Raw genomic sequence first — 24,375 nt, 5'->3', positions numbered from 1 at the left:
TTACCCCATCCTACCCTCCTGTCCTGATCCCATCCCACCCTGACCCCCTGCCCTCATCCCCCAGGTCCCTGTCCTAGAGGGGGTTCCTCCAATCTCCTTGCTTCCCAGGAGGGGCAGGCCTGGCACCCCCCCCCCAGCACACACCCTCCCACCCCACCAGCTGCAGGTGGGATGACTGCCTCATCCCACCCGGCTGTGGGCACTTAAGAGCTGGGGGCGGCCAGTGGGAAGCCTGTGCTGGGCAGCATGGCTACTGGGGAGCAGGTGAGTGCTCTCCCTGTGGGCTGGGCCTGGCAGCAGATCCCAGGCAGCACTGTTGTCCCCTCAGGGCTCCTGGCTGTGGGACCCATGTCATGGTGTGGGGGTGGCTGGGGGGCCACAGGCTCCCTGCTGGGACAGCCATGTGGCTCCTCGGGGCTGTCCCTCCTTCCCCAGCGGAGGCAAGAGGAGCGACGACGGCGGCGAAGGGCTCAGCAGCAGGAGCTGCTCCTGGCAAAGAGCCTGGGCAAGCACCCTCTGCAGAACAGGTATGGGGGGCCTGGCCATTGGCAGCCTCCCCCAGTGCTGGGAGGGGGGTGCTGGGGCTGCGTGGGGGCTCCAGCATGGCTGACACCCTCTCCCCATATCACCTCCCTCCCCAGGTGGGCACTGTGGTTCTTCAAGAATGACAAGAGCAAAATGTGGCAGGCAAACCTGCGCCTTGTCACCAAGTTCAGCACTGTGGAAGACTTCTGGGCGTGAGTGTCCCATGAGTGGGCAATGTGGCCCCTCTGGAGAGGTCCCGTTGGGGGGGGGGTCTGGGCCAGAGGAGGGTGCTGGGGATCCCTGAGGCACCTCTTCTCACCTACTTCTATGTCTTTTCTCCACCCGGTGCAGGCTGTACAGCCACATCCAGCTCGCCAGCAAGCTCACGTCTGGCTGCGACTACTCCCTCTTCAAGGTGTGACACCCGTTCCACCACAGTCTCTCCTCAGAGCCCCCTGCAGCCTCCAGAATTATGGGGTCACACTGGGTGCCAGTGGGGCTGGCAGGCTTCCCTGGCCATGGGGCAGGAGGAGAAGCCTGACTGAGTGCTCACAGCTCCCTGAGCTGGCTCTGCCTGGGTGCTTGGTGCCCCTGACCATCCTCTTGCCCGTCCCCAGGATGGCATCGAGCCCATGTGGGAAGACAGCCAGAACAAGCGTGGTGGGCGCTGGCTCATCACCCTGGCCAAGCAGCAACGGCACACCGAGCTGGACCGTTTCTGGCTGGAGACGGTGAGTGTGGCCCCTCTTGGGTTGTCCTGCAGGGTTCTGGCAGCAATGTCACCCCCTGCCACAGTGCCAAGCCCCAGTGGGGACTGTCCCGGGCTCCCCTTCTCCCGGCAGCTGCTGTGCCTCATCGGAGAGATGTTTGATGACTACAGCGATGAGGTGTGCGGGGCTGTCATCAACATCCGTGCCAAGGGGGACAAGATTGCCATCTGGACCCGGGAAGCAGAGAACCAGGAAGGGGTCACCCACATTGGGTAATGCAGCTTCCGGGGAGAGGGGGGGCAGGTTTGGGGGGAATGGGGTCCGTGGGCAGGGAGCTGGCGGGAGAAGCAGTGCTGCCCTATTCATTCAGCCCCTTCACTCCTCCAGGCGTGTCTACAAGGAGCACCTGGGCCTGTCGCAGAAGGTGGTCATTGGGTACCAGGCCCACGCAGACACGGCCACCAAGAGCGGCTCCCTCACCAAGACTAAGTTTGTGGTGTGACTGTGGGGGGAGTGGGGCACTGCTTGTTGGGACCCCCTGTCCTATTCCATAATGAATGGCTGCAGCTGAGCGTGGTCTGTGTGTCCAGGGCTGGGTCAGGGCTCTGGCACCCTGGGGTGGCTCTTGCTTGGTGGGGTCTCTTGGTAGGGGGATGATGTGTTGCCATGTACTGTTTCTGCCTGCTGGGAGCAGAGCTGGCACTGCCTGGGCACCACTGTGGGCTTGGGGCACTGCATGTGACTCCCTACCTCCTGCAGTGCCCCTCTCCCTGGGGCTGCAGGGGTGTTCCTCTGCTCTGGGGGACCCCAGGTATTACCCAGGAGGGTCTCCGTCCTTCTCTGACCAAAGGATGGGGACAGCTTGCTGCCCTGCAAGCCTAGGTGTGGGTAGGGATACCAGACCCCAGCTCGTATGGGTTGGCTCAGTCTGAGGAGTTGGTCCCCATGTCTCCCAGGTTTCTGCACATCGGTGAGACACAGGTCTGCCTTCTTGGGAAGACCAGCTCCCCAGCCAAGGGCTGCCCAGCATTCCCACAGCATCAATGCTGGGGCCGCAGCATGGCGGCGTCCCCACGCTGCCCACCTCGGGCGTGTTTGCTCACATCCCCTCCCGCAGGCACCTGCAGCATGGGTGGTATGAAGCTTTTCTGCTTCCCAAGGGTTTATTGGTGCCAATAACCTGGAGGTTCACAGCCTCAGCCCCTTGAGCCCTGGGAGTTTGCTGGCTCCTCCTTTCCATGGCCCATGTCCACTGCTGTCCCTCCTGGCCGCCCTGGCCCTGGCTGCAGATGGAATCCCTTACTTTTCTCCCCCTGCTCCAGCCCAGCCCATGCTCTGCCTTTTTATCTTCTGTTTGTGTGTTTGATTGTTGGGTCTGTCCTTCCCCCCCCCCCCCTCCCGCCTATTCAGGTTCTTGAGGTGGAGCTGCCTGCTCACCTCCTGGTGGTGCTGCCTGCACTTCTGGCCTCACTGCAGCCCTCCTCCAGGAGCAGCCTCCTCCATCCCCTCCTAGAGCACCTGGGTGGCCCTGGATCAATCCAGGGTTGCACTCTGTCCAGGGCAGCACATCCAGCCCATCGGTGCCTCCCTCTGGGCCCAGAGCTGGGGCCACTTGTCCCCCACTGCTGCGTGGTGCTTGTGCTGGCTCAGAGCTGCACTGGGTTTGCAGAGAGATGGTCCCACACAGGAGGACAGAGTCTTGACACTGGGGGGAGGGGGGCAGAGATGTTGCCAGAGAAGGGCGGTGGTGGTGCCAGCTTCTCCCTGGCACGCAATGTGCCAGGCCATGTCCCTGTGTCCCTTCATCACATGCTGGCCCTGGGCTGCTTCTCTGCACAGGTAGAAGGGGGACAGGACCCTGCTGCCCTCCCCCGTAGGGCAACTGGGGCTGGAATGCTGTGGGCCATACTGGCCCCATGGCTAACGGCAGGAAGGGGGGACAGGCAGTATGTGGGTGGTACCCCCAAGCCTGGGCTGCCTGAGGAGGGGGACCCCGGTGTCTGCCTGCCCCGGCGGGGGCTGGAGCTGCAGCCTCCCCTGCCCGCGCTCCGGCAGCGCGTGCTGCCTGCACTGCCGGCCCCTCGCCACGCGATGGTGCCGCTGGCCCGGGCTTGGCCAGCTCCGGCACGGCGGGGCTGGCAGCCTGCCCTGCCTGCATTGGGGGTCCCTCGCCCAGCCCTGGCTGCTGGGGGGCGGCAGAGCTGCCCACCCCCTCCGGTTACCCCCGGGTAACAGGCAGGTGGGAGCCACGCCTGGGGCGCGGGTTGTGGGGCTGGCAGGCCTGCAGCTGGGGGGAGGGGGGGGCTGAGACCCCCATCCAATGCACCGTTAGTGGCCCCTGTGTGTCCCCCCCCTCCCTCCTCTCCAGGCAGTGGCAGCATGAAGTGGGTGAGGGCCAGGAGTTGCTGGTCCCTCTGCCTGGCATGGTGCTCCCCATAGCCCTCCTGGCTCTGGGGCTGAGACCCACCCCATGCCACGCTGTCCCTGTCCCCTTGTCCTCACGGTGGGTGCAGCAAGGGGGCTGTGCTCATGGGGTGCTCTGCACTCTGCCATGCTAGGGGGCCAAGGTTACCTGGCATGGTGGGGGGGTTGGCAGCAGAGGTTGCTGCGTGCTGCCGTGGTTCATTGCCACGCACATGCAGCCACAGTGGGATTTCATTTGATTGGAAAAGTAATAGGGGCCATTTATCTCCATGGCTTTATGGGCTCCTGGCAGCCCAGCCAGGCCAGGGGCGGGGGGGCTGGCTGTGCCCACCTGGACCCACCCTTAGGGACACCCCCCACGCAATGGCCTCCATACTCAGCTCCTACACTCTGGGATCCCTGTTTCCCGGGGGGGAAGAGGGCGCTGAGAGGTCAGGGGCACTTGGAGACCCTCCTTGATGGGTGCAGGGGTAGCCAGGAGCCACCCAGTGAGCACGACAGTGCCAGGACTGCCCCTAGCCTGTCTCATGCCGGGCAGCTGTCCCAGCTGGCAGCCAAGCTGGCAGCCCTGTCAATAATCATAATTAAAAATTAATACTAATCAAAAGGGAGAGGCAGATGGCAGCAGACATGCGGCAGGGATGCAGGTGGGGGCGGGGGGCACTGGAGCCAGGGGGGCTGGTGAGGACAGGGATGGGGGGGCCAGAGGAGCCATGGGGCACAGTGGGACAGGAGGGCCAGGGTGCAGTGGAGTCTGGTGGGGTTTTGGGGGTGCAGGGTAAGGGACCCATAGGGCACAGTGGGGCTGGGGTGTGGGGCCACAGTTGCTGTTGGGCACAGCAGTGGATGGGGAGAGCAGCGTGGCACTGGGCTGGTACAGGACTGGGGACTCATGTCCCCTTCTCTGAGTGGGTGGCATAGGCTGGTGGTGCCAGGTGCCCACCCAGGGTCACCTTGTTGGCAGCTGGTGTGGAGCCAGGGCTGGGCACTGCTGCTCCGCACCTCGGCTCGGCAGGCTGCCAGCCCGGCCTCTCCCTGCACCACCGCCTCTGACAGCTCCAGCAGCGAGGACAGATCCTGCCTCCTGCCCCAGACACACACCCTGTGCCAGGCTGGGTGCTGGCACCCATCCCGCTGTGACCGGTGGGTGCTGCAGGGTTAAAATCCCCCAAAGTAATGGGGGAAGGAGCTGCTGGCTCGGTGGTGCGTGGGCTGGGGGAAGAACAAGCAGCGCTGGCTCACCGTGGGAGTGGGCAGGCAGCGCGGCTGCCGATGCTGGGGCTGTGCCACCCTTTTCCCGTGGTGCCTGTGCCCACCTCCCTGCCCCATCGCCTGCCTGGGGGGCCACAGGCATGCTCTTGGCCCTGGCAGGGAGGACATGGGCATGTGGGGGACCCACAGCCCTGGGTACCTCTGGCATATCCTGAGCATTCCTGGGTGGGGGCATGCCCCCACGAGGTACCCTGTGCCCTCCCTGCCCACCCTGCTGAGGGCAAGGCCGAGTTCGCCATCCATCCATGAGCACCATGGCACGTGAGGAGGGGTACCCAGTGAGGGGTACCTACAGCGCACCGTTCCCATGACAACCTCCCCGGAGACAGCAGCCAGTGCGGGAGAAGTGGGAGGCGAGGGGCCCACGGACCCCTCCGCGCTCGGGCTCCTGCATGGGGAGGAGGACACAGCCGGGCGCAGCAGAGGGGCTGCACCCATGGGTCCTGCTCCGGGCCTCAGGCTCTGCCTGCCCCATCCCTGCTCCCTGCCTGCTGTGCCTGCAGCGTGGGGCAGGAGGGCACGGCGCTGCTGGTGCTGCCCGCCCCCGCTGGGTTTGCACGGGAGGAGGGTTGCACATCTGGGGTTGCACGGTGGGATTTGCACACCTGGATTTGCACGGCGGGGTTGGCGTGGAGGGGTCTGCACGGAGAGGAAGGGGTTAAGGGCTTGCAGGGCTGTCCCCGGTGCCAGCAGCAGGGGCGGAGGAGAGGGGGACAGTATCTGCTGCCCTGCGCCGCAGGGAGCCTGTACCTGAGAAGGGTCCCTTGCTGTCACTTCTCATCTGCATGACGCTGGCAACCAGGCTCCTGCAACACGGCTGAGCACTCTCCTTCCCCGCAGGGACGGGCTGGCACTTCCCGCTCGGCGGGGGCAGGCGGGGGGAGCGGGCGGGTGGGATGGGGACAGGGATGGGGACGGGGACAGGAGCCGCGTGGCCACGGATCTGCAGGCACCAGACCTGCAGGCATGGCTGCGGCACGGCGCTGTGGCAGGCAGTGCTGTCCCCGCCACCCTGCCCTGTGCCCCCCCAGCCACCGTCACCTTGGGCTTTACTCTGCTGGCCCCATGCCATGGCCTGGGTGCACCCCCGCCTGCCTGGCACGTGCCCATGGGACCTTGTCCCCCCACAAGGCACTATGACCAAGCTGTCCCCAAGCTTCCACCACGGGCACGGCGCAGCCCCTCTCCACAGCCCCATCCCTTGGTTACGCGAGCCAACACCCCCAGCTTGGAGGGACCGGCCTGTGCTCCCCATCAACAGAGATGTATCCCAACAGCTGGGAAATGGGGGGGGGGGTCCATTAGCACCCACACGTCCTCCCAGCATGGCACAGGGACCAACTACTCTCCTGGCTCAGGGGGAGCAGCCGCCAGCCCCACAGCCACTGGGGCACATGGCACACAGCGGGCAGTGCCACCAGTGCCTGTCCTTTCCCTCCCAGCCCTGTGCACCCTGGGGTTCTTACGAGGGGCTGGTGATGCTGCAGCCCATAGACAACCCCCTGCCAGCACCCGGCTGGGGGGCTGCTGGGCTCCCTGCCCACCCGCCCCAGCGCCGCGTCTCTGGCTGGGAGGGATAGTGTTTCCCGGGCGGTCGATGCACCCATCGATCCCGCACAGCTCCGCCGGCTGCTCTCCCACCGCCCTGCTAATTAATTGTCTGCTGCTGCTGCTGCTGCGGGAGTGCCGGGCACCCAGGGTGCCGAGGCCGCCTGTGCCCTGCCCCACGCCTGGTCTGGAGGCCCTGTGGGAGCTGGCACCCACCTGGGACCCACACCTGACCCACCTGCACCACAAAGGGGGTCTGTGTCATGCCGGGGAGGGGGCTGGCAGGCCCTGGGCTGGGGTGAAGGACACAGGAGGCTGAAAGGGGTGTTGGGGGGCAGCACGCGGCCCCTTTCAGCCCTGCTGGCTGCCCATGGCTGGGACACCCTCTCACTGCTCGCAGCCATGCCATCCCCCAGCCTGTGCCAGCCCCAGACAGGCTCAGGGATGGGGACAGGGACGCTGCCTTTGTGCTGGGCTGTAATGAGATTTCTGCTTGGCCGCCTGGATAGAAAATCCCAGCCAGAGGAGATGAAAAGCCTCCCTGAGCCTAGCATCCTCCTGCCCCTACCCAACCTGGGGCATCCGGAGGTGTCCCCACCCCAGCACCCACAGCGCTTCTGGGGGGCATCAGCACCAGCCCCAGCTGGGAGCACCCATGGGCTGCATGAGCCAGCGGCTTTGCATCCTGTTCACCCTGCTCCCCACATCCCAGTCCCACGCTGCCACCGGTGCAGTCACCGCATGCTGAGGCTGGGGTGCCAGGCACACCCCTGGGGACCATGGGCTGTGTGCCACCGTCACAACCACTCTCCCATCTGCCCAGGTGCAGGTGCCAGCACCCCGGTGCCTCCGGCCACTGCTGCTTTCCAGTGAGGTCCCAGCACTGTGGCACCATCTCTGCCGGGACCCATGCATGCAGGGTGGCACCGCGCTGTGCCCCAGCCCCTCCAGCCTTTTCCCCCACAGCAGCAGCAAATCCATCTCCCTAAAAAGCGGGGGGGCTCTGCGGGCACTGGGGGCTGCAAGGAGGGGGCTGTTTGTTGGGACGGGCTTTGCCACGTGTCTTAATGGAGCCCTTCCTGCCCCCGGCGCTGTGCGCTGTTAATCTACTCTTGCAAATGGCTAATTTTGAAAATCCTCTTATCAGAATTAGGTCCTCAACATCCATATTTATTTACTTTTCATTTTCATAATCTTTCTGTTCCTTGTGTGGCTGGGGTTGTTCTCGGGCTCCTGGCTCCATTTCTGAGCATCCCTGTGCAGGATGAGGCCCAGGATGTCCCACACTGTGCCATGCCGTCCCACATCATGCCATGCCATGCCACGCCACGCTTCGGTATGTGTCCCTTGCGTGTCACGTGTGTTCCTCAAACCCTCAGCTCTCCCATCTGGGAGAGCTGCCCACCCCCTGCCGGAGCACCCTCCCAGCCCCCAGCACTCCCACAGCCCGGGGTCCGTTGTCCAGTGCCAGGGTCCCGGCTGCATCCTGCTCTCAGGGCCATGCATTATGCATTGTTTATTCGTCAGCACCTTCTCCCTTTGTAACTCAATTAGGCAGACGGCGGTTTTGCTAATACAATGGTGTTTAATATTCGACTTCCTTAAATACCACAAATGGATGGGGAGGCAGCTCGAGGGTGATCCATTATACATGAGCTCAAATACCTATTTAAATATTTGATGGGAGTTTAGAAAATCTCAGGGCTGGCCTTGCTCTCTGCTGCCGGGGCCGGGCAGGAGGTTGGGCAGGGCACGGGCAGGAGCTCTGCTGGACTCCGGTGATGGGTGGGAGCTGCTTCTCCTGGGCTGGTCCAGCTGGACATGGCTCCCAGGACACATGGTGAGGAGGGAGCGACGCTGGAGGGTGCTTTCCATGTCCCCAAGGAGGTGGCAGCCACAGCCCATGGAGACCAGGTACCGCCACCCAGTGGGTGATGCCCTCCCTCCATCTCCACCCCAATCCAATTTCTTTTTGGAGAAAGCCCTGGCACAATGGATGCAGCACGTGGCTGAGCCACGACCACGGCACACTGGAGAAGAGAATTAATTTTTAATTCCATCTTAATTACTCTGAGTAATAATCCATTTACAGCACCCAGTGGGGCCAGTGGTTCCGGCATCCCCCCAGGGCTGCTGTGGTGGCAGGACACCCAGGTGCTAAGCATGTCATGCTGGGGACACCAAGGTGGGCACCACGCTCCCCTCCTCAAAGCCCCCGAGTCCCGTGGCTCCCCACATGCTGTGACCCCTCGTGTCACCCCAGCAGGTGTCCCCATGGGCACAGGCTGGGCTGGCACAGCACTGGCAGCAGCAGGACTCAGGGCTCCGGTGGCTGTGGAGCGGAATCTGGCTCATCCGCCCCCTCAGCTTTTCCTCAGCAAGAGGGAGAGGGAGCAGAATTGAAAGTGATCTCCCCAATCTGTATTAATTAGAGTCTATTAACTCGTCAGTGCGCCCTGCCGCTTCCAAACTGACGGCCCAGCCATGCTGTCCCACAGCGCAGAAGGGACGCACAGGGTGACGCTGGGTGGCCTCGGCGCAGCGCCCACTTGGCACCGTGCGTCACAAGCACATGGTGAGGGAACCAGGCGAAGCTGGGGCAGGACCGGGCACCCCCAGCACCCCTGGGCAGGCGGTGGGGCAGGCAGGGTGTGTGGTGGGCACATGGGCGGTGGGAGTGTTGTTGCTGGCACCACCAGTGCAGTGCCAGGAGCAGGAGCTGGAAGCCATCCCGGGAGAGCGGTGCAAGGAGCAGATGGGGCTGGCACAGTGCCGGGGGCCCCCAGCCCCCTCCACGCTGTGCTGCCCCAGGGCAACACCATGCCCTGGGGACATGGGTGCCATACGCACCAGGCACCCCCTCCTTGCCCTTCCCCAGTGCCTGGCCAGGGGGTCTGGCCACCATAGGAGCCTGGGCTGGGGGTCCCAGCGCTGCGGGGGGAGCTCGCCCCGGTTCCCATGGCAGCCCCCCAGGAGCTCACGTGCGGCGCGGTGACTTCAGCAGGAGCAGATGGAGCCGCGAGGAGTAAAAACATCCTGTTTCCATGCAAATGCCATCAGTAATAATGAGCCAGCCTGAAGGAGGGTGGTTATTGCCGCACTGGGGCCCACAGAGGGCTGGGAGTCTCCTCTGCCGGCTGGCCCCCACCAGTGCCCATGCGGGATGTGCTGGGGCTCAGGGCCTGGGACAGCACAGTGGGACAGGAGCGAGCACCCATGGGTGCCACCCCATGTGTGCTGCCCTGCCTGTGCACACGGCTGGCACAGAAGGTCCCCAGCAAGGGGATGATGGTGGGAGATGGCTCTGGCCTCACCCAGGGTCTGGTGTCAGCAGTGGCTTCGGCTCTGCCTGGCACCACCAGTGCTGCGCTGGGGTGGATGGAGGCCACGGCACAGCCGGTGCTACCCGGGAGAGCCACGCTGGCTTCGCACCCGCTTCAGCTCTTGAAGGTGTCAGAGCAGTTGTTAATTGTTCCTGGAGCTGTTAATGAAATTATCGCTGCGCGGCGCTGGGAGCCGCTGCCCGGCCCTGCCTCTGCCTGGCCCCCCCTGCTGGGGACAGGGGGCTGCCCGACACCGCTGGCACTGGCTCTGGCTCCCATGGGGTTCAGGGAGCACCTTGGGCATCCCAATGCAGCCTCCTCCCCCTTCGCCCCTCACCCCTTGCCCGCACTGCAATCTGCCCACTGGTGATGGCAGCGCTGCTCGCCAGGCACCTTGGCTGGGTGCAGGGACAGCTCGTGGAGGGAAAGAGCCGCATCCTGAAGTCAGGGCAGAGCCAGATCCCCTGGCTGGGATCCCCTGGGAGTGTGGGGTCTCTTGGGGCCAGACCCACATGTATGCCAGTGAGGTGGGACCCCATGGGTGGCACATATTCCCGTCAAGATGGTGGCCCCAATTCTGTGACATTTCCCGGCAGGAGACACTGCGCTCGCCTGCCAGAGCCACGGTGGCCGGAGGGTGCCAGCAGGACCCTCTTCTGCTGGGATTGTCCCCCCCCACACCTGTGGGGTGCCAGGATGTGTTGGGAGACCCCCGGGCATCACCTGGCCCTGGGGAGCAGCAGGGGCTCGAGGCAGAGTGGGGTGCAGGCTGGGTGCTGTGCCGGGTGGGTGTCGTGCCGGAGGGGGTGTCCCTGGGGGGGAAGATGCCGTGCTGGGGGGGATGCACCGTGCTAGGGGGCTGCAAACCAGGGGTGACGCGCAGGGTGCTGCGGACCCCGGTGCCGGGCCGGGCGGGGGGGTGGGTGGGATGCAGAGAGAGGGTGCGGAGAAGGGGGGGGTGGGAGGGTGCCGTGCCGGGGGTGCGGAGCGGGGCGGGGGGGGGGCGGCGGCGGGGGCGCGCCCAGCTGTTGCGCCGTCCCTTCCGCGGGCGGGTCCGCGCTCGCCGCCCCGCATTGGCGGCGCCCGGGCGGAGCGGAGCGGAGCGGGCGCGGCGGCGGGCGGCAGCAGCGGCGGGGCCGGGCCGGTGGCGGTGGCGGGGCCGGTGGGGCCATGGCCCGCTGAGGGCGCCGCGGAGCGCGGCCCGCCCTGCTCCCTCGCCCCGCGCAGCGCTCCGCGGGGCGCGCCATGGGTGCGCGGCCGCGCCGCCGCCGGGCCCCCGCCGCCGCCGCCGCCGCCACCGCCGCCGCCGCGCCGGGGCCGCTCGGTGCCCTGCTCGCCGCTGCTCTCCTCGCCGCCGCCGGTGAGTCACCGCGCGCCCCCCGCGGGCACCGGGCTCCGGGCGCGGGGAGGGTAGGGGGGGACACCCGGCACCGGCTCCGGCATCGGCACCGAGCGCTGGGCAAGGTCACCCGGGGAGCGGCGGCGGGCGGGCGTCTTGCGGGGGGCCGGGAACCCTCCCGGAGACCGGGGGTCGTTCCTGGTGCGGAGTGCCCCCCGCTCGGTTGTGGGGTACGGGAGTTTCGGTGGGGTGCCGGGTGCCCTCCCGGGCAGGGGGTGTGCGTCCTGCCCCACGATAGGCACTGCCACCCCCCCCCAGCTCCATGCCCACGCATGGCCGCACACGCGTGCCCAGCCCGCACTCCCCCGGACGCTGCCCGTACTTGGCGGGGGGGGGCTGGCCTCACCGGCACCGCTCCGCTCCCCCGGGGCCCTGCCAGCCCCGGACACGGGTGTCCGTAGCGGTCCTGCCCCACGCACGAGCTCCCTGCCCCACGCACGGCATCCCTGCCCCACGCACAGCATCCCTGCTCCCTCACTGCCCGGGGTCTCTGCTGTCCCCATCACCTGCTGGGACACGGGGGACCGTGGAGAGGGGATGGTAGCCTGGAGGGGTGCTGTCACCCCGCGAGGGAGCGCGGGGGTGGCCGTGGCGTGGCGGGGGGGGGGGGGGGGCGGCGCGGTATGCGGGGCTGCGTCGGTGTTGCTGCAGACGCGGACGGTCCGGAGCCCCGCTGCCCCCGGCTCTGTCCCCCGCTCCGGGCAGGACCCGGCGGGTGGGGGAGCGGGCTGGGCCGGACCCCCGGGGCTGAGCGGGACCGGCTGCCGGGCCGGGGGGCCAAGTGGGGGGCGGCGGGTGCCCGGGGCTGGTGGCTGATGGCAGGTGTCACGGCAGCCTGGAAGTGGCGGCTGCAGACAAAGGACCGGGCTGGGGGCGGGGAGCTGCGCGGGGCTGGACGTGCACTCTGCGGGGGGTCTGGGGGGGGACACCCCTTCTGCGCCGGGGGGGTCCGGCCCACCGACCCTCCTATTGCCACCGGAGAGGTCTCCGAGCCTAGCATTGGTGCGCTAGGTGGGCATGGCGTGCACCCAGGGGGCTGTGGCCCCCGTGCTCCCCATACTCGTCCTTCCCAGCCGGTCACCCCGGGAACCCTGCGCCCAACGCTCCCAGCATGACTCCGTCTGCAGGGGGACACTGCAGAGCCACCGCGGTGGGTGACACACTGGGTGGGCACCCCTTGGGTGCAGGGGACCCCGTAAGCAGGACGCTGTGGGTACTGACCTCCAGCTGGGTATGGACCACTGCTGTCCCCGTGGCACCCGTGGGGCCATGATGACCCACAGATGGAGGTAGGAGACAACGGGACAGGGAGTGCGCCAAGCCACTGCACACCAGCTCTGCAGTCGGAGGTGTGGGGGGGCCTGGCGGTGCCAGCACCGGCTCGGGGCAGTGCGGCACGGGAGCTCGTCCTCGGCGCTCGCTTGGCAGGCAGCTCACAGCCGGCCGCGGCGCGACTGAGCCCAGCCACCTGCGCGGCCACCGCTCAGCACAGACATGGCAGGGCTGGGCCTCTGCACGCCAGGTGCTGCTCTGGCACAGCATGGCACGGCAGGGCATGGCAGGGTACCCCTTCCCTCAGGGTGTAGATTGGGGACAGGGGAACCCAGGTGTCCAGGCAGAGGGCCCCTGCCTGCAGCAGTGGAGCAGAATCCCGGGTGCAGGCTGCCTGCTCTGCTGCCGCTGCCCGCAGGGGAAAGGCGAGAGCAACAACGAGGGCTGGGGGCAGCGGGCAGCAGTGCAGGGCGAGCAACTGAGGTGCAGGGGCTGCCCAGCTCGAGCGCTGCGCTGGCAAGTGGGCAAGGGCACTGGGTCAGGGTCCTTCCCCAGAGCTATCCCTGGCCCAGCACTGCCATGGACCCTTCCCCTTGGCATCCGTAGCAAACGGTGCCAGGCCCCAGAGCATCGCCTGCCCTGGATGGCACTTGTCCCGTGGAGTGTGACCCACACTGGCTCCCCACTGGCTGGGGCCATGGGCTCTGCTCTCACCACGCATCAGCCACATGGTGCCGCCGGCTCCACCAGGCTGCCAGGGACCCTCAGGCTCCAACAGGCAGCCCCTGACCACTGCACCCCACAACTCGGTGCCTCAAAGCCTGGCACCCCAGGTCGCTGCATCCCATCAGGGCCCCACAACCTGCGCCTGGCTGGGCACCAGTGCAGGGTACCGGTGCAGGGTACCGGTGCAGGGCTGGCGCGCGCCGGGAAGCTGCCGTGCCGGCTGTCAGCGTGAGCGCGCGGCAGACGCAGCCCGCCCAGGGCTGTTTGTTCTGGCTCGGTGCCACGCGGGGCTGGCACTACATCAAAGCGTGCGGAGCCCTGGCAGGTGCTTGCAGGAGGGGACCGGGGCGCTGGTGGTGCCACCAGGGGATGGGCAACCCCCAGAGTCACCACAGGCACCTCACAGCCGTGGGTGCAGCTGAGCGCTCATCCTGCCTGGGTGGTCAGCAGCACCCAGTGCTGGTGCCTGAGGGATGGTGGCACGGGGACCATGCACTATGCCTGTCCCGCCATGCCCTGCCCTGCACCCAGGGGCGCACCCTTGGTGCCAGCACCACTCCAGCTGTTGGCACCATCACTCTGTGCATCGTGTGTCTGCCCATGAACAGGCTGGGGTGGGCTGGCTCCAGACAGTGCAAACTTGGACCCCATCCTCATCCCACTCAGGCCCAGTTGCCCAGTACCGCTTGGCCCTGCCACCTGCCCGCTCTTTGGGTGCTGCTCCTGGGTGGGTGTCAGGCAGATGACAGCTCACCCTGCCCCCCCCCAGACCCCTGCCCAGCCTGGGGTTCTTGCCTGCAGGTCTCGGGTCCCAGCCCCTTCCAGCCAGCCCTTGCTGCCACAGGTTTTTGGTATGCCGGGGCTGCCATCACCACTGCATGCCACCCGTGGGTGGGAGGGGGAGAGGCTGTGGGGCTGGACCCTGGCACCCAGGACCATTGCGTGGCTTGAGGGGACGTCCCCAGCCTTCCACTTGGCTCCCCCGTCCGGCTCCAGTCAGGACATGGGGCTGAGGGTGACCTTGATGCTCTTCCCAGTGGGGTCAGGGCTTGGCGGGAGCATTTGCTCTTCAGTGTCAGTTAAAGGAGATCCAGGAAAGCTGCTCAGCTCCCCTGGGCTCAGGAGCCCATCGACAGCTCTGGCATGTGGGGCTGGGCCACTCCTGTCCCCTCCACACCATTTAAGTGCCAGGCTGGGCTGTGGGAGTCCCCCAGTCCCCCACCAAGCTGGGGACAGGATGGGACCATCTCCCCATGCAGTGCTGCTGACGGGCTGGCATGGCTTGGCACGCGTCCTGTGGGCAGGCTGGGTCTGGGGAGGGGCTGTGGGGCTCAGTGGACACCCAGGACTGACGGGGAACAGGGCTCTGTGTGTGCCATGGGGCTGAGAGGGGACCAGCTCTGTGGGTGCCCAGCACTGGGTGCCAGGGATCGTAGCCTGCAGGCAGGCCAAGGTGGTCCCTGGGGAGGGGCTGCCACCCCTGGCTGCCTTTGTTGGAACTGTTGTCCCAAAACCCCGGGCACAGGGCAGTGTGGGCCAGGCTTGGGCATGGCTAGAGCTGTGCGGCCCCTTGGGGGGCACTGGAGTGGGACAAGGGCACAGCCCTCCAGGAGCCCTGCCCGCCCTGGCACATACTAATTGCATGTAATAGGGAGAGCGTTATCAGCTCAAATCCATAATTAGGCAGCTCCATTGTCATGCAAACCCGCCTGACTAATTCATTCATAACGAGCACTCGCTTAATCGGCGCCCAGACACTGCCACGCGCTTGCTGGGAGACGGGCACCCTCTGGCTCCCGCCGCCCCCACCCAGCCTCTCCCGTGGCCATGGGGCTGGTACACGAGGCACATGCCTGTGGGGCCAAGACAGCAGCTGGCTCATGGGGACACACTGGGAAGTTGGGGACACGTGCCCCTGGGGGTACCGTGCCTGTTGGAGTACAGGGGACGTGTCGGCACTCTGTGCCCATCGTCCCCAGTGCTCGCCACATGCCAGACTGGCTGGGAGCTGGGCTGTGCTGCCCAGTGTTGGCATCCGACCCTGCTGGCTCCCTGCCCAGCCAGGGCTGTCACTGGCACCCGCCTGGCATCACCGTAGGGGCTGCGCAGGGTGGGAAGGTGGGTAGAGGGGGAGCATTTGCCGATGTCCAGATGCTCCAGGTGAGTGTTGGAGCCACAGCGGGCAGCTGGGCAGTGCCAGGCTATGCCGCAGCCCCTGGCTGGGGGTCTCCCAGGGGCAGCACCGGCTCATCGTGGCTCAGAGCCAGCCTCTACCGGCAGGATGGTGCCCAGCTCAAAGCCTCAGACAAGCTTTTTGATGGTGGCGAGTCGTGCCAGCTCCTCTCCTCTGCGTCCTGCAGAGAGCAAAGTGCTAGTGGCAGGGACCCCTGTGTGGGGCGGCAGGCAGGGCTGGCACCCCCAGGCTCCCCTGGGCACAGATGGGCATCTGCTGCCCTTTCCCGGAGGCCCACCCTTCCCTTGTTTAAGCCGGTGCAATCAGCAGCAATTATTGCTTTAATTACCTGCTGCCGGGGCGCAGGCCGGGCGCCGGCAAAGCGCGAGGAAATCTTTCATGTTAATGGCGTGCCAGGCCTGGCGCGGGCGCGATGGATGGGACGCCAGCTGGGATTGAATCCGCCGGCTGCAAAGCCTGTGGGGATTTGGGGAGGTCCCTGGAGGGGGGTACAGCTGGTGGGGGCACATGCTGGTGTCAAGGTCCCCACGTCCCCGCAGGGACCCCCAGGGTGGCAGGCATCAGTCAGGGGTGCAGGGAGGGGACGAGGGCAGAGGGAGGCAGGGATGGCTCGGTGCCCTGCTGGGGACAGCCGATGCGTGGGTCCCAGCTGGGCCCCAGCATTCTGGGCAGACCCATGCCATCAGAGCATTCTCCCACTGCAGGCAGCTGCCTGCTCCCTCCTGGGGGCAGCTGCGCCGAGCGGGCACACACCGGCGTGCCGGTGCCGAGGCTGATGCTGCCGCAGCCGCGGGCGAGCAGCCTCCTCTCGCCAAGAACACGCTGACCTTCCCGGCATCTCCCCGCAGCAGGCACCGAGGCGCCCGGTGTGCTGCTATTGGCACCGCTGGGGACCATGTCACTGGCACTGGGGACAGGATCAGCCCCTTGAGGACCAGGGGACCAGGGCGGGGTGGGGATGGGGGACCCACTGGTGCCTGGGTGGTCCTGGTAGTGTCCTGTCCCCCGTGCTGGGCAATGCAGCGTCCTGCAGGCTCTCCCTGCCCAGTAACACCAGCAGACCTGGTGTTTCTGATGCTGGGGGGGGGGGCATGTGCTACGGTGAGGGGCTGTGTGGCCACCTGGGGTGGTGGTGGCCGGGGGACACCCGAAGCAAGGGGGCTCTGTGCATGTGGAGGGGGCTGGGAGCGGCTGAGGGTCCCGCAGTGCTGGGGTGAAGGCGGGCGCTCAGAGCCTGTAGCGGGGGTGCCCCCATCCCCTCTGCACCCCGAGGTGAGTGCTGCAGCCCTGCTCCCCAGCCTGGCGCCCAGCACCATTCACCAGTCTTGCCGGCATGCTCGTTAGCCCACGTGGGCGGGGGATAATTGATAATAAAGCCCTCCTTAATGCACTGGCTTTACTGGCCGTGATTTATCAGCGCTGGTAGGAAACCGTGCTCCCAATTACCCTTTTGGCTGCCAAGACAGCGGCCGGACGGGGCTGGGCCCCTGCCACATTGGGAGCGGGGTCCCGGGGGCAAGTGGGACCTAGCACCCTGCTGTCCCCCCAGCCCCTGTCCCCCATCCCCGCCGAAGTTCCCCAGTTCCCTTTGCCAAGGTGACATAAGCATCTCGCCTGTTTCCATGGCAACGCAGCGGCAGGTGAGCGGCGAGGCCGACGCGGTGCGGGAGCCGGCATGGCGCCGCGTGGGGGGCTGCTGCCCACGGGGCACCCACGCTGCGCCCACCCCCACGGGCTGGGGGTGCCCACGCTGTGTGGGGTGTCTGTGGCGGGGGGGGGCGCGGTGCATGGGGGTGTCTGCAAGGGGAGGTTGCCTGTAGTGCATGGGGTGCCTGCAGGGTGTGAGGTACCCGTGGGGTGCCCTCAGGGCATGGGGCACCCATGGTGTGTGCGGTACCGGTGGTGGTTGGGATAACCGTGCTGCGTGGAGTGCCTGCAGTGCATTGGATGGCCACGGGGTGCATGGGGTGCCCACTGTGCATACAGTGCCCACAGTGCACAGGGTACCCACCCTGCATGGGGTGCCCATGGTGCGTGAGGCACCTACACCGCAGCCCCTCCACTCCCTTGCCAGGGCTCCAGGCCAATTCCAGCCTCCTGGCTGTGCTGCATGGCTTTATCCATGACCACACCACAGCACCGAGCCCTGTCGGTGCCCAGTGTGGTGCCAAGCAGCAGGACAGCATCCCACCTGCAGGCTCTGCGGGGTGCCTGGCAGCCCCCTGGCTCTGCCACTCACTGCATGGCCCCAGCTTCGTTTGCTGCCTGTGGTCCTACTCTGCCCACAAGGCACCCAATACCCCAGTTGGGTGGGCAGCTGAGGGGGGGGTTCTGTGCCCATCCTGCCTCCCCCACCCATCGCTGCTGGCTCCGGTCTTCCTGTGCCACTTCGCTCGGCCATGATGGATAGACACACAGCTCAGCGACCGCTGTACTTGTTTCACGTGTGATTAAAAGGCCAGTCCCCGCAGCACAGCTCTCCCCTTCACCCAGCGTGCCCGCTGCAGCCGCCCGGGCAGGAGGCAGCAGTGGTGCTGTGCAGTGGCAAAGCTGGTATTTAATAAATAAATTGGGTTGCCTTCCTGCCCGTCTCAGCAGCGCGGAGCCCCACGTGCCGGCGCGGGCAGTGCGGCGTGGGCACCCCCGGAGTGCCCGGGCAGGAGGCGCGGCGGTGCGAGCGGCGGGTGCTGCGGCGAGCCGTGCCGCAGCCAGCACTGGGGATGGCACCGCACCGGGGACCGCAGCGCCTGTCCGCACTGTGACCCCCCCTGGGCCAGCCCCGGGCTGCGGCTGGGGGGGGTCGTTAAACCAGTGAAATATGAAATGCCTGTATATCCCCGACAGGGGTTTTAATTAAATTAATTGCCAGCGACATTGTAAAAGTGCTGATGGGGTAATAACCGGCGCGTTATGGTGGCCGTTTATCTTCCCCGCGTAAATTAGCTGCTGCACCTTGCCCGTCCCGGCGGGCATCGCGGTGGGCTCGCTCGGCGCCCGCTCCCCACTTGGAGGGGCCTGATCCAGCTGTGGGGAGCAGCGGGGCCCGGAGCCCGCTGGGGGACTCAGCCAGGGCCCGAGGGACTCCTGTTTTCCCTGCATCCCCATCCCCGTCCCCAGGCGGGAGCTGGCCAGGGTGGGCACGGGCAGTGGGGGTCCCGCGGGCGCGTGGGGGGTGGTGGGCATTTGCCAAACGAAGGCACTTAATTACTGCGCATTCCATCCCATTTAATTGCTTATTAAATCCTAACCAGCCAATTAGCAGCAGCAATTACAGCTTCATTCAGTGACACAATCGCTATTTTATCGTTTGTTAATCAAATGCTTATTTAGGGCCCTGGTTTATTAACTCTTTCCGCAGCGGGTGCCGGTGGGGGCACCTGGCCATGTCTGGGCTGGGAGACCTGGGCACTCCAGGAGCTTGCCACATGCCATGTCCCCAGCACTGCTGTCACCACGGGGACCCTGCCCTGGTGTGTGGCACCCACAGCCCCCAAGCAAAGCTGGGGGATGCCCAACCTCCCCAAGGGATGTGTGTGCAGCCCTGAACCACCCTCACCACCCTGGGGACACTGGGGATGGGCAGCCCCTATGTGCCATGCCTGTGCCCGTTCCCAGGCAGGTGCCAGCAGCACAGGACAGGGCACACCGTTGTACCACCCTGCTGTGTCCCCAAGGCATGGGGCACACAACTCACCCTGTGCCACCCCAGGGTGCAGCAGGGTAGGATGTGGCCCCCAGACGGCGGCTGGCAGCGTGCTGGGGAGGGGGGACGGCGGGTGCCCCGGGAGGCGTGAGCGATGGCCCTTGTTGGTCACACTACATTTCCTTTTCATTAGCGCTAAGTGCGGACATGAGGGATCGGTGCGGGTTCAGCGGGCGCAGCCACCACGCGGCTGCTCTCCCTGATGGATGGCAGGGCCGGGAGGGGGCTGCCACGTCATCGGCGGGGGGACGGTGGTGAGGCACAGGGCCACCAGCACAGAACCATGCCAGGATGGGCGGTCGCCCAATCTGGGCACACTGGAGGTGGCCGAGCCCCCATCTCCCCACAGGTGCTCAGCAAAGCGCGACGGTGGCCAACCCGGTGTCCGGCGCATCCCCGGACCTGCTGCCACACTTCCAGCTGGAGCCGGAGGACGTCTACATCGTGAAGAACAAGGCGGTGAGCCTGGCCTGCCGCGCCACCCCTGCCACCCAGATCTACTTCAAGTGCAACGGCGAGTGGGTGCACCAGGGCGACCACGTCACGCAGCACAGCACTGACCGCGGCACCGGTGAGCGCCGACGGGAGGGATGGCAGTGGACCCGGTCACCAGGAGCCACGTGCTCTTGGGGTGTTTGCATGGGGCTGGGGCCGTGGGCACCGCTGCTGGCGTGCTGGTGCTGATGTGCTGCCTGCTGGTGGCAGGTCTGCCGGTGATGGAGGTGCGCATCGAGGTCACCCGCCAGCAAGTGGAGAAGATCTTCGGGCTGGAGGAGTACTGGTGCCAGTGCGTGGCCTGGAGCTCCTCCGGCACCACCAAGAGCCAGAAAGCCTTCGTGCGCATCGCCTGTGAGTGTCTGCAGGTGCCCGGATGGGGTGCGGGGTGCTGCCCCCAGGCTCCCCCGTTACTCCTTTGCCTCCCCAGATCTGCGCAAGAACTTTGAGCAGGAGCCAACAGCCAGGGAGGTCTCCATCGAACAGGGCGTCGTGCTGCCATGCCGCCCTCCCGAGGGTATCCCCCCAGCCGAGGTGAGCCACCACGGTCTGGCAGGTCAGGATACGGCTGGGGGTGCCCCATTGCTGGTGGGGATGTCATGGGTGCCCCCCAAAGGGGGTGACGTGGTGACGTCCCCGTGCCCCACAGGTGGAGTGGCTGCGCAATGAGGAGCTGGTGGACCCGGCGCTGGACGCCAACGTCTACGTGACGCCGGAGCACAGCCTGGTGCTGCGTCAGGCCCGCCTGGCTGACACCGCCAACTACACCTGCGTGGCCAAAAACATCGTGGCCCGTCGCCGCAGCGCCTCCGCTGCCATCACCGTCTATGGTACGGCCCCACCACGCCTGTCCCCACCATGCTGCCCCAGTGTCACCCTCCCCGTCCTGTCCCTCCCCACGTCCCCCCTGTCCCGGTGAGGTGCTGATGGGTCCCTCTCCACCCAGTGAACGGCGGCTGGTCGACGTGGACGCAGTGGTCGGGCTGCAGCACCAGCTGTGGACGGGGCTGGCAGAAGCGGAGCCGGACCTGCACCAACCCCACACCCCTCAACGGGGGGGCTTTCTGTGAGGGCCAAAATGTGCAGAAAACCGCCTGCACCACCCTCTGCCCAGGTACCCCCCCTGCCCAGGGCACCGCCGCCGCCCCAACCGTGCCGATGCTGCACTCCCCGCTGCACCTATCGCAGTCCCTGTCCCCTCCGGGTGTCTCGTCCTCCCACCCCCTATGTGTCCGTCTCTGCCAGCCCCGGGGCAGGGAAGGGGGGATGGCAGTGGGGCGCTGACCCCCGGCTGTGCCCGCAGTGGACGGTGCCTGGTCAGAGTGGAGCAAGTGGTCGGTGTGCGGGGCCGAATGCACCCACTGGCGGAGCCGGGAATGCTCAGAGCCGGCACCGCGCAACGGGGGCCAGGAGTGCCATGGCCCCGAGCTGGACACCCGCAACTGCACCTCCGAGCTCTGCAGCCACGGTGAGCACGGCGGGGATGCCCCCACCTTGGGATGGGTGCACAGGGGATGTCCATGGGTGCTGACGCCCTGCCCCACGCAGCCGCCTCCGGTGCAGAGGACGTGGCGCTGTACGTGGGGCTGGTGGCCGTGGCTGTGTGCCTGGTGCTGCTGCTGCTGGTGGGGGTGCTGGTGTACTGCCGCAAGAAGGGGGGCCTGGACGCCGATGTGGCTGACTCCTCCATCCTCACCGCCGGCTTCCAGCCCGTCAGCATCAAGCCCAGCAAGGCCGGTGAGCGAGGGCTGCGGGGACAGGGCTGTGCACCCGCTCTGGGACATGGTGTCTCTCGGGACCTGGGGGCAGCCATGCCCCTGGGGGGGACCCTGGGCAGAGGCTGTGTGCCCTGTGGGGTCCCTGGTCTTGAGTGGGGGCTCTGTGCCCTATGGGATCCCTGACCTAGGGACAGGGAGGCTGTATCTTAAAGGGTCCCTGACTGTGGGGTCAGTGCTTTGTGCTCCGTAGGGTCCCTGGCTGTGGGCAGGGGGGTCTGTGTCCTATAGGGTCCCTGGTCCCTATAGGGCCTGTGCTGGGTTGGTGGCTGTGCCCCATAGGGTCCTTACTATGGGGCAAGCGCTGTGTGTCCCATGTCCCCTGGGGTTGGCTGTGCCACTGTGTCACCGGCACACCATGGCCCCCTGCTCTGTGCCACAGACAACCCCAGCCTGCTCACCATCCAGCCCGACCTCAGCACCGCCACCATGACCTACCAGGGCTCGCTCTGCCCACGTCAGGACGGCCCTGCTAAGCTCCAGTTGCCCAATGGGCACCTGCTGAGCCCGCTGGGTGCCGGGCGGCACACGCTGCACCACAGCTCACCCGCCGCCGAGGGCGCCGACTTCGTGGCACGGCTCTCCACCCAGAGCTACTTTCGTTCCCTGCCTCGCGGCACCACCAACATGGCCTACGGCACCTTCAACTTCTTAGGGGGGCGGCTCATGATCCCCAACACAGGTATGGCATGGGGACAGGCTGCCAGAGCATCGCCTGGTGTTGGTGGGTCCCCATGGGGCTCACCCCCCTGCCTGTACGCCCCCGCCCAGGGATCAGCCTGCTCATCCCACCTGATGCCATCCCACGGGGGAAGATCTATGAGGTCTACCTGACCCTGCACAAGCAGGAGGATGTGAGGTGGGTGCAATGGCCAGGACATGGGGCCACCAGAGGGGGGGAGGTTGGCCCTGCTCAGCTGTTCCCATCGCTGCCCCAGGCTGCCCCTAGCCGGCTGCCAGACACTGCTGAGCCCCATCGTCAGCTGTGGCCCCCCCGGCGTCCTCCTCACCCGCCCTGCCATCCTGGCCATGGGTCACTGCGTGGAGGCCAGTGCTGAGAACTGGAGCATCCGGCTGAAGAAGCAGTCGTGCGAGGGCACGTGGGAGGTGAGCACCTGCCGAGGGGGGGCTGTAGGGGACAGGGGTTGGGGGGATGCTCATGTCCGGGGTGCATCTCTGCCTGGGTGCCGCAGGACGTGCTGCAGCTGGGTGCTGAGCCGTGCACGGAGCTGTACTACTGCCAGCTGGAAGCGCAGGCTTGCTACATCTTCACGGAGCAGCTGGGGCGCTTCGCCCTGGTGGGGGAGTCCCTCAGCATGGCGGCCTCCAAGCGCCTCAAGCTGGTCCTGTTCGCGCCAGCCGCCTGCCCCTCGCTGGAGTACAACATCCGCGTCTACTGCCTCAGCGACACCCAGGACGTCCTCAAGGTACCGGGGGGGGGGGTCCCCATGCAACCAACACCCCCCGATCCCAGCTCAGGGTGACACCATGCAGGCAGGGCTGGGCTCCCGGAATGCAGCAGCTCCTGCCCGACCGCTGCCTGTGCCGGCAGGAGGTGATCCAGCTGGAGAAGCAGCTGGGTGGGCAGCTGATCGGAGCCCCTCGGGTGCTGCACTTCAAGGACAGCTACCACAACCTGCGCCTCTCCATCCACGACATGCCCAGCTCCCTCTGGAAGAGCAAGCTCCTCGCCAGCTACCAGGTGAAGAGCCCAGACGGTGGGTGGGGATGGGGATGGGGGGGGTGTCCCTGCCACCCTTAACCCCCCCCAACCCATCACCCCACCGCAGGAGATCCCTTTCTACCACATCTGGAGCGGGCTGCAGCCCTTCCTGCACTGCACCTTCACCCTGGAGCGCCTGAGCCCCAGCACCTGCGAGCTGGCCTGCAAGATCTGGGTCTGGCAGGTGGAGGGCGATGGGCAGAGCTTCACTGTCAACTTCAACATCGCTAAGGTGAGGGCAGGGCTGGGGGGTCCCAGGGGTGACCCTGGGATGAGTTCACATCCTCACCCCTCTGTGTTCTCTCCTAGGACACGAGGTTTTCGGACTGGCTGGTCCCCGACAGCGAGGTGGGTGCCCCGGCCCTGGTGGGACCCAGTGCCTTCAAGATCCCCTTCCTCATCCGCCAGAAGATCATCAGCAGCCTGGACCCACCAGGCACCCGGGGAGCCGACTGGAGGACACTGGCCCAGAAGCTCAACCTCGACAGGTGGGGGGATGGGGACAGCGCTGGGGACAGGGATGGGGTGGCATGGTGAGTGGGGACTGGGGGCTTCTGTCCTCATCCTGCACCTTTGGATGGATGCTGGCATGCTGTAGGACCTTGGGAGTGGGATGGTGCCCAAGGTGAGACCAACACGGGGCTGGTGCCAGGGTGTGGAGCCATCCCTGTGCCCTGACATGGTCCTTCTGTTGTTCCCCTCAGCCATCTCAGCTTCTTCGCCTCGAAGCCCAGCCCCACGGCCATGATCCTCAACCTGTGGGAAGCACGGCACTTCCCCAACGGCAACCTCTCACAGCTGGCCGCCGCTGTGGCCGAGGTGGGCAAGCAGGACGGTGCCCTCTTTGCCGTCTCCGAGGCCGAGTGCTGAGTTTGGCGGCAAGGGGGGACTCCAACCCCATTCCCAGGGGATTGCCACCATGGGGCAGAGGTGGGCCCCGGCCGGCCCCTGGGCCCCTGCTGCCCCACAGCCTACAGGGAGGGCTGCCCGGCCCCCTTGCGAGAGAGGGATGCCCGTGCCCCACGGCGGCCGGGCCCCACCCCCAGCGCGGCGGTGGCTGGGCTCAGCCTGGCCCCGGGGGTCCCGCAGCCCTATGGCGGGGGGCCGGGGGGGGCGGCTGGGTGTGCGTCGTGCGTGCGGTGCCGTCGTGCTGTCTGCGTGTGGGGCCGGGCGGCCCCGGGCCCCGTGCCGTGTTGTGTAAAGACCGTTTTTTTAATTCTGTATTAAGTGCATTCAAGTATTTACACTTGGCCTTATGTACATAGCGGTGCCGCGGGCGGGGGGTC

General features: G+C 66.6%; 2 protein-coding genes across 3 annotated transcripts; both read left to right on the top strand.

Moving 5' to 3' along the window:
• The first annotated feature begins 246 nt into the window (after positions 1-246).
• On the top strand, positions 247-1,737 carry EIF4E1B (eukaryotic translation initiation factor 4E family member 1B). 2 transcript variants are annotated; one of them, XM_074155797.1, is made up of 7 exons: positions 247-264; positions 436-527; positions 642-737; positions 877-940; positions 1,143-1,256; positions 1,368-1,507; positions 1,623-1,737. In XM_074155797.1, exons 1-7 carry the CDS (start codon positions 247-249, stop codon positions 1,735-1,737), a joined length of 639 nt encoding a protein of 212 aa, XP_074011898.1. The 2 variants fall into 2 exon arrangements, with proteins under 2 accessions (XP_074011898.1, XP_074011897.1); XM_074155796.1 differs by having other exon boundaries at positions 1,143-1,507.
• A 9,310-nt stretch (positions 1,738-11,047) lies between these two features.
• On the top strand, positions 11,048-23,959 carry UNC5A (unc-5 netrin receptor A). Its single transcript, XM_074155503.1, has 17 exons — positions 11,048-11,162; positions 12,275-12,277; positions 19,446-19,667; positions 19,802-19,945; positions 20,022-20,125; positions 20,241-20,421; positions 20,538-20,705; positions 20,895-21,059; positions 21,140-21,328; positions 21,749-22,048; positions 22,138-22,225; positions 22,305-22,473; positions 22,560-22,793; positions 22,919-23,068; positions 23,157-23,321; positions 23,399-23,577; positions 23,794-23,959. Exons 1-17 carry the CDS (start codon positions 11,048-11,050, stop codon positions 23,957-23,959), a joined length of 2,742 nt encoding a protein of 913 aa, XP_074011604.1.
• Positions 23,960-24,375: the final 416 nt, after the last annotated feature.

Source organism: Numenius arquata, chromosome 11 (assembly GCF_964106895.1).
Source record: "Numenius arquata chromosome 11, bNumArq3.hap1.1, whole genome shotgun sequence".
Lineage (NCBI taxonomy): Eukaryota > Metazoa > Chordata > Aves > Charadriiformes > Scolopacidae > Numenius > Numenius arquata.
Note: the sequence above shows the minus strand (reverse complement) of the source record. Positions and strands in the feature narration are given on the sequence as shown.

What these genes read in the sequence shown, in the direction of transcription:
- UNC5A (XM_074155503.1), top strand. Translation starts at nt 11,048, where the DNA reads ATGGGTGCGCGGCCGCGCCGCCGCCGGGCCCCCGCCGCCGCCGCCGCC. An exon ending in CACAAGCAGGAGGATGTGAG is followed by an intron (nt 22,226 to 22,304) that starts GTGGGTGCAATG and finishes TCGCTGCCCCAG; the next exon opens with GCTGCCCCTAGCCGGCTGCC. An exon ending in CAGAAGCTCAACCTCGACAG is followed by an intron (nt 23,578 to 23,793) that starts GTGGGGGGATGG and finishes TGTTCCCCTCAG; the next exon opens with CCATCTCAGCTTCTTCGCCT.
- EIF4E1B (XM_074155796.1), top strand. An exon ending in AAGCACCCTCTGCAGAACAG is followed by an intron (nt 528 to 641) that starts GTATGGGGGGCC and finishes CTCCCTCCCCAG; the next exon opens with GTGGGCACTGTGGTTCTTCA. An exon ending in GAAGGGGTCACCCACATTGG is followed by an intron (nt 1,508 to 1,622) that starts GTAATGCAGCTT and finishes TCACTCCTCCAG; the next exon opens with GCGTGTCTACAAGGAGCACC.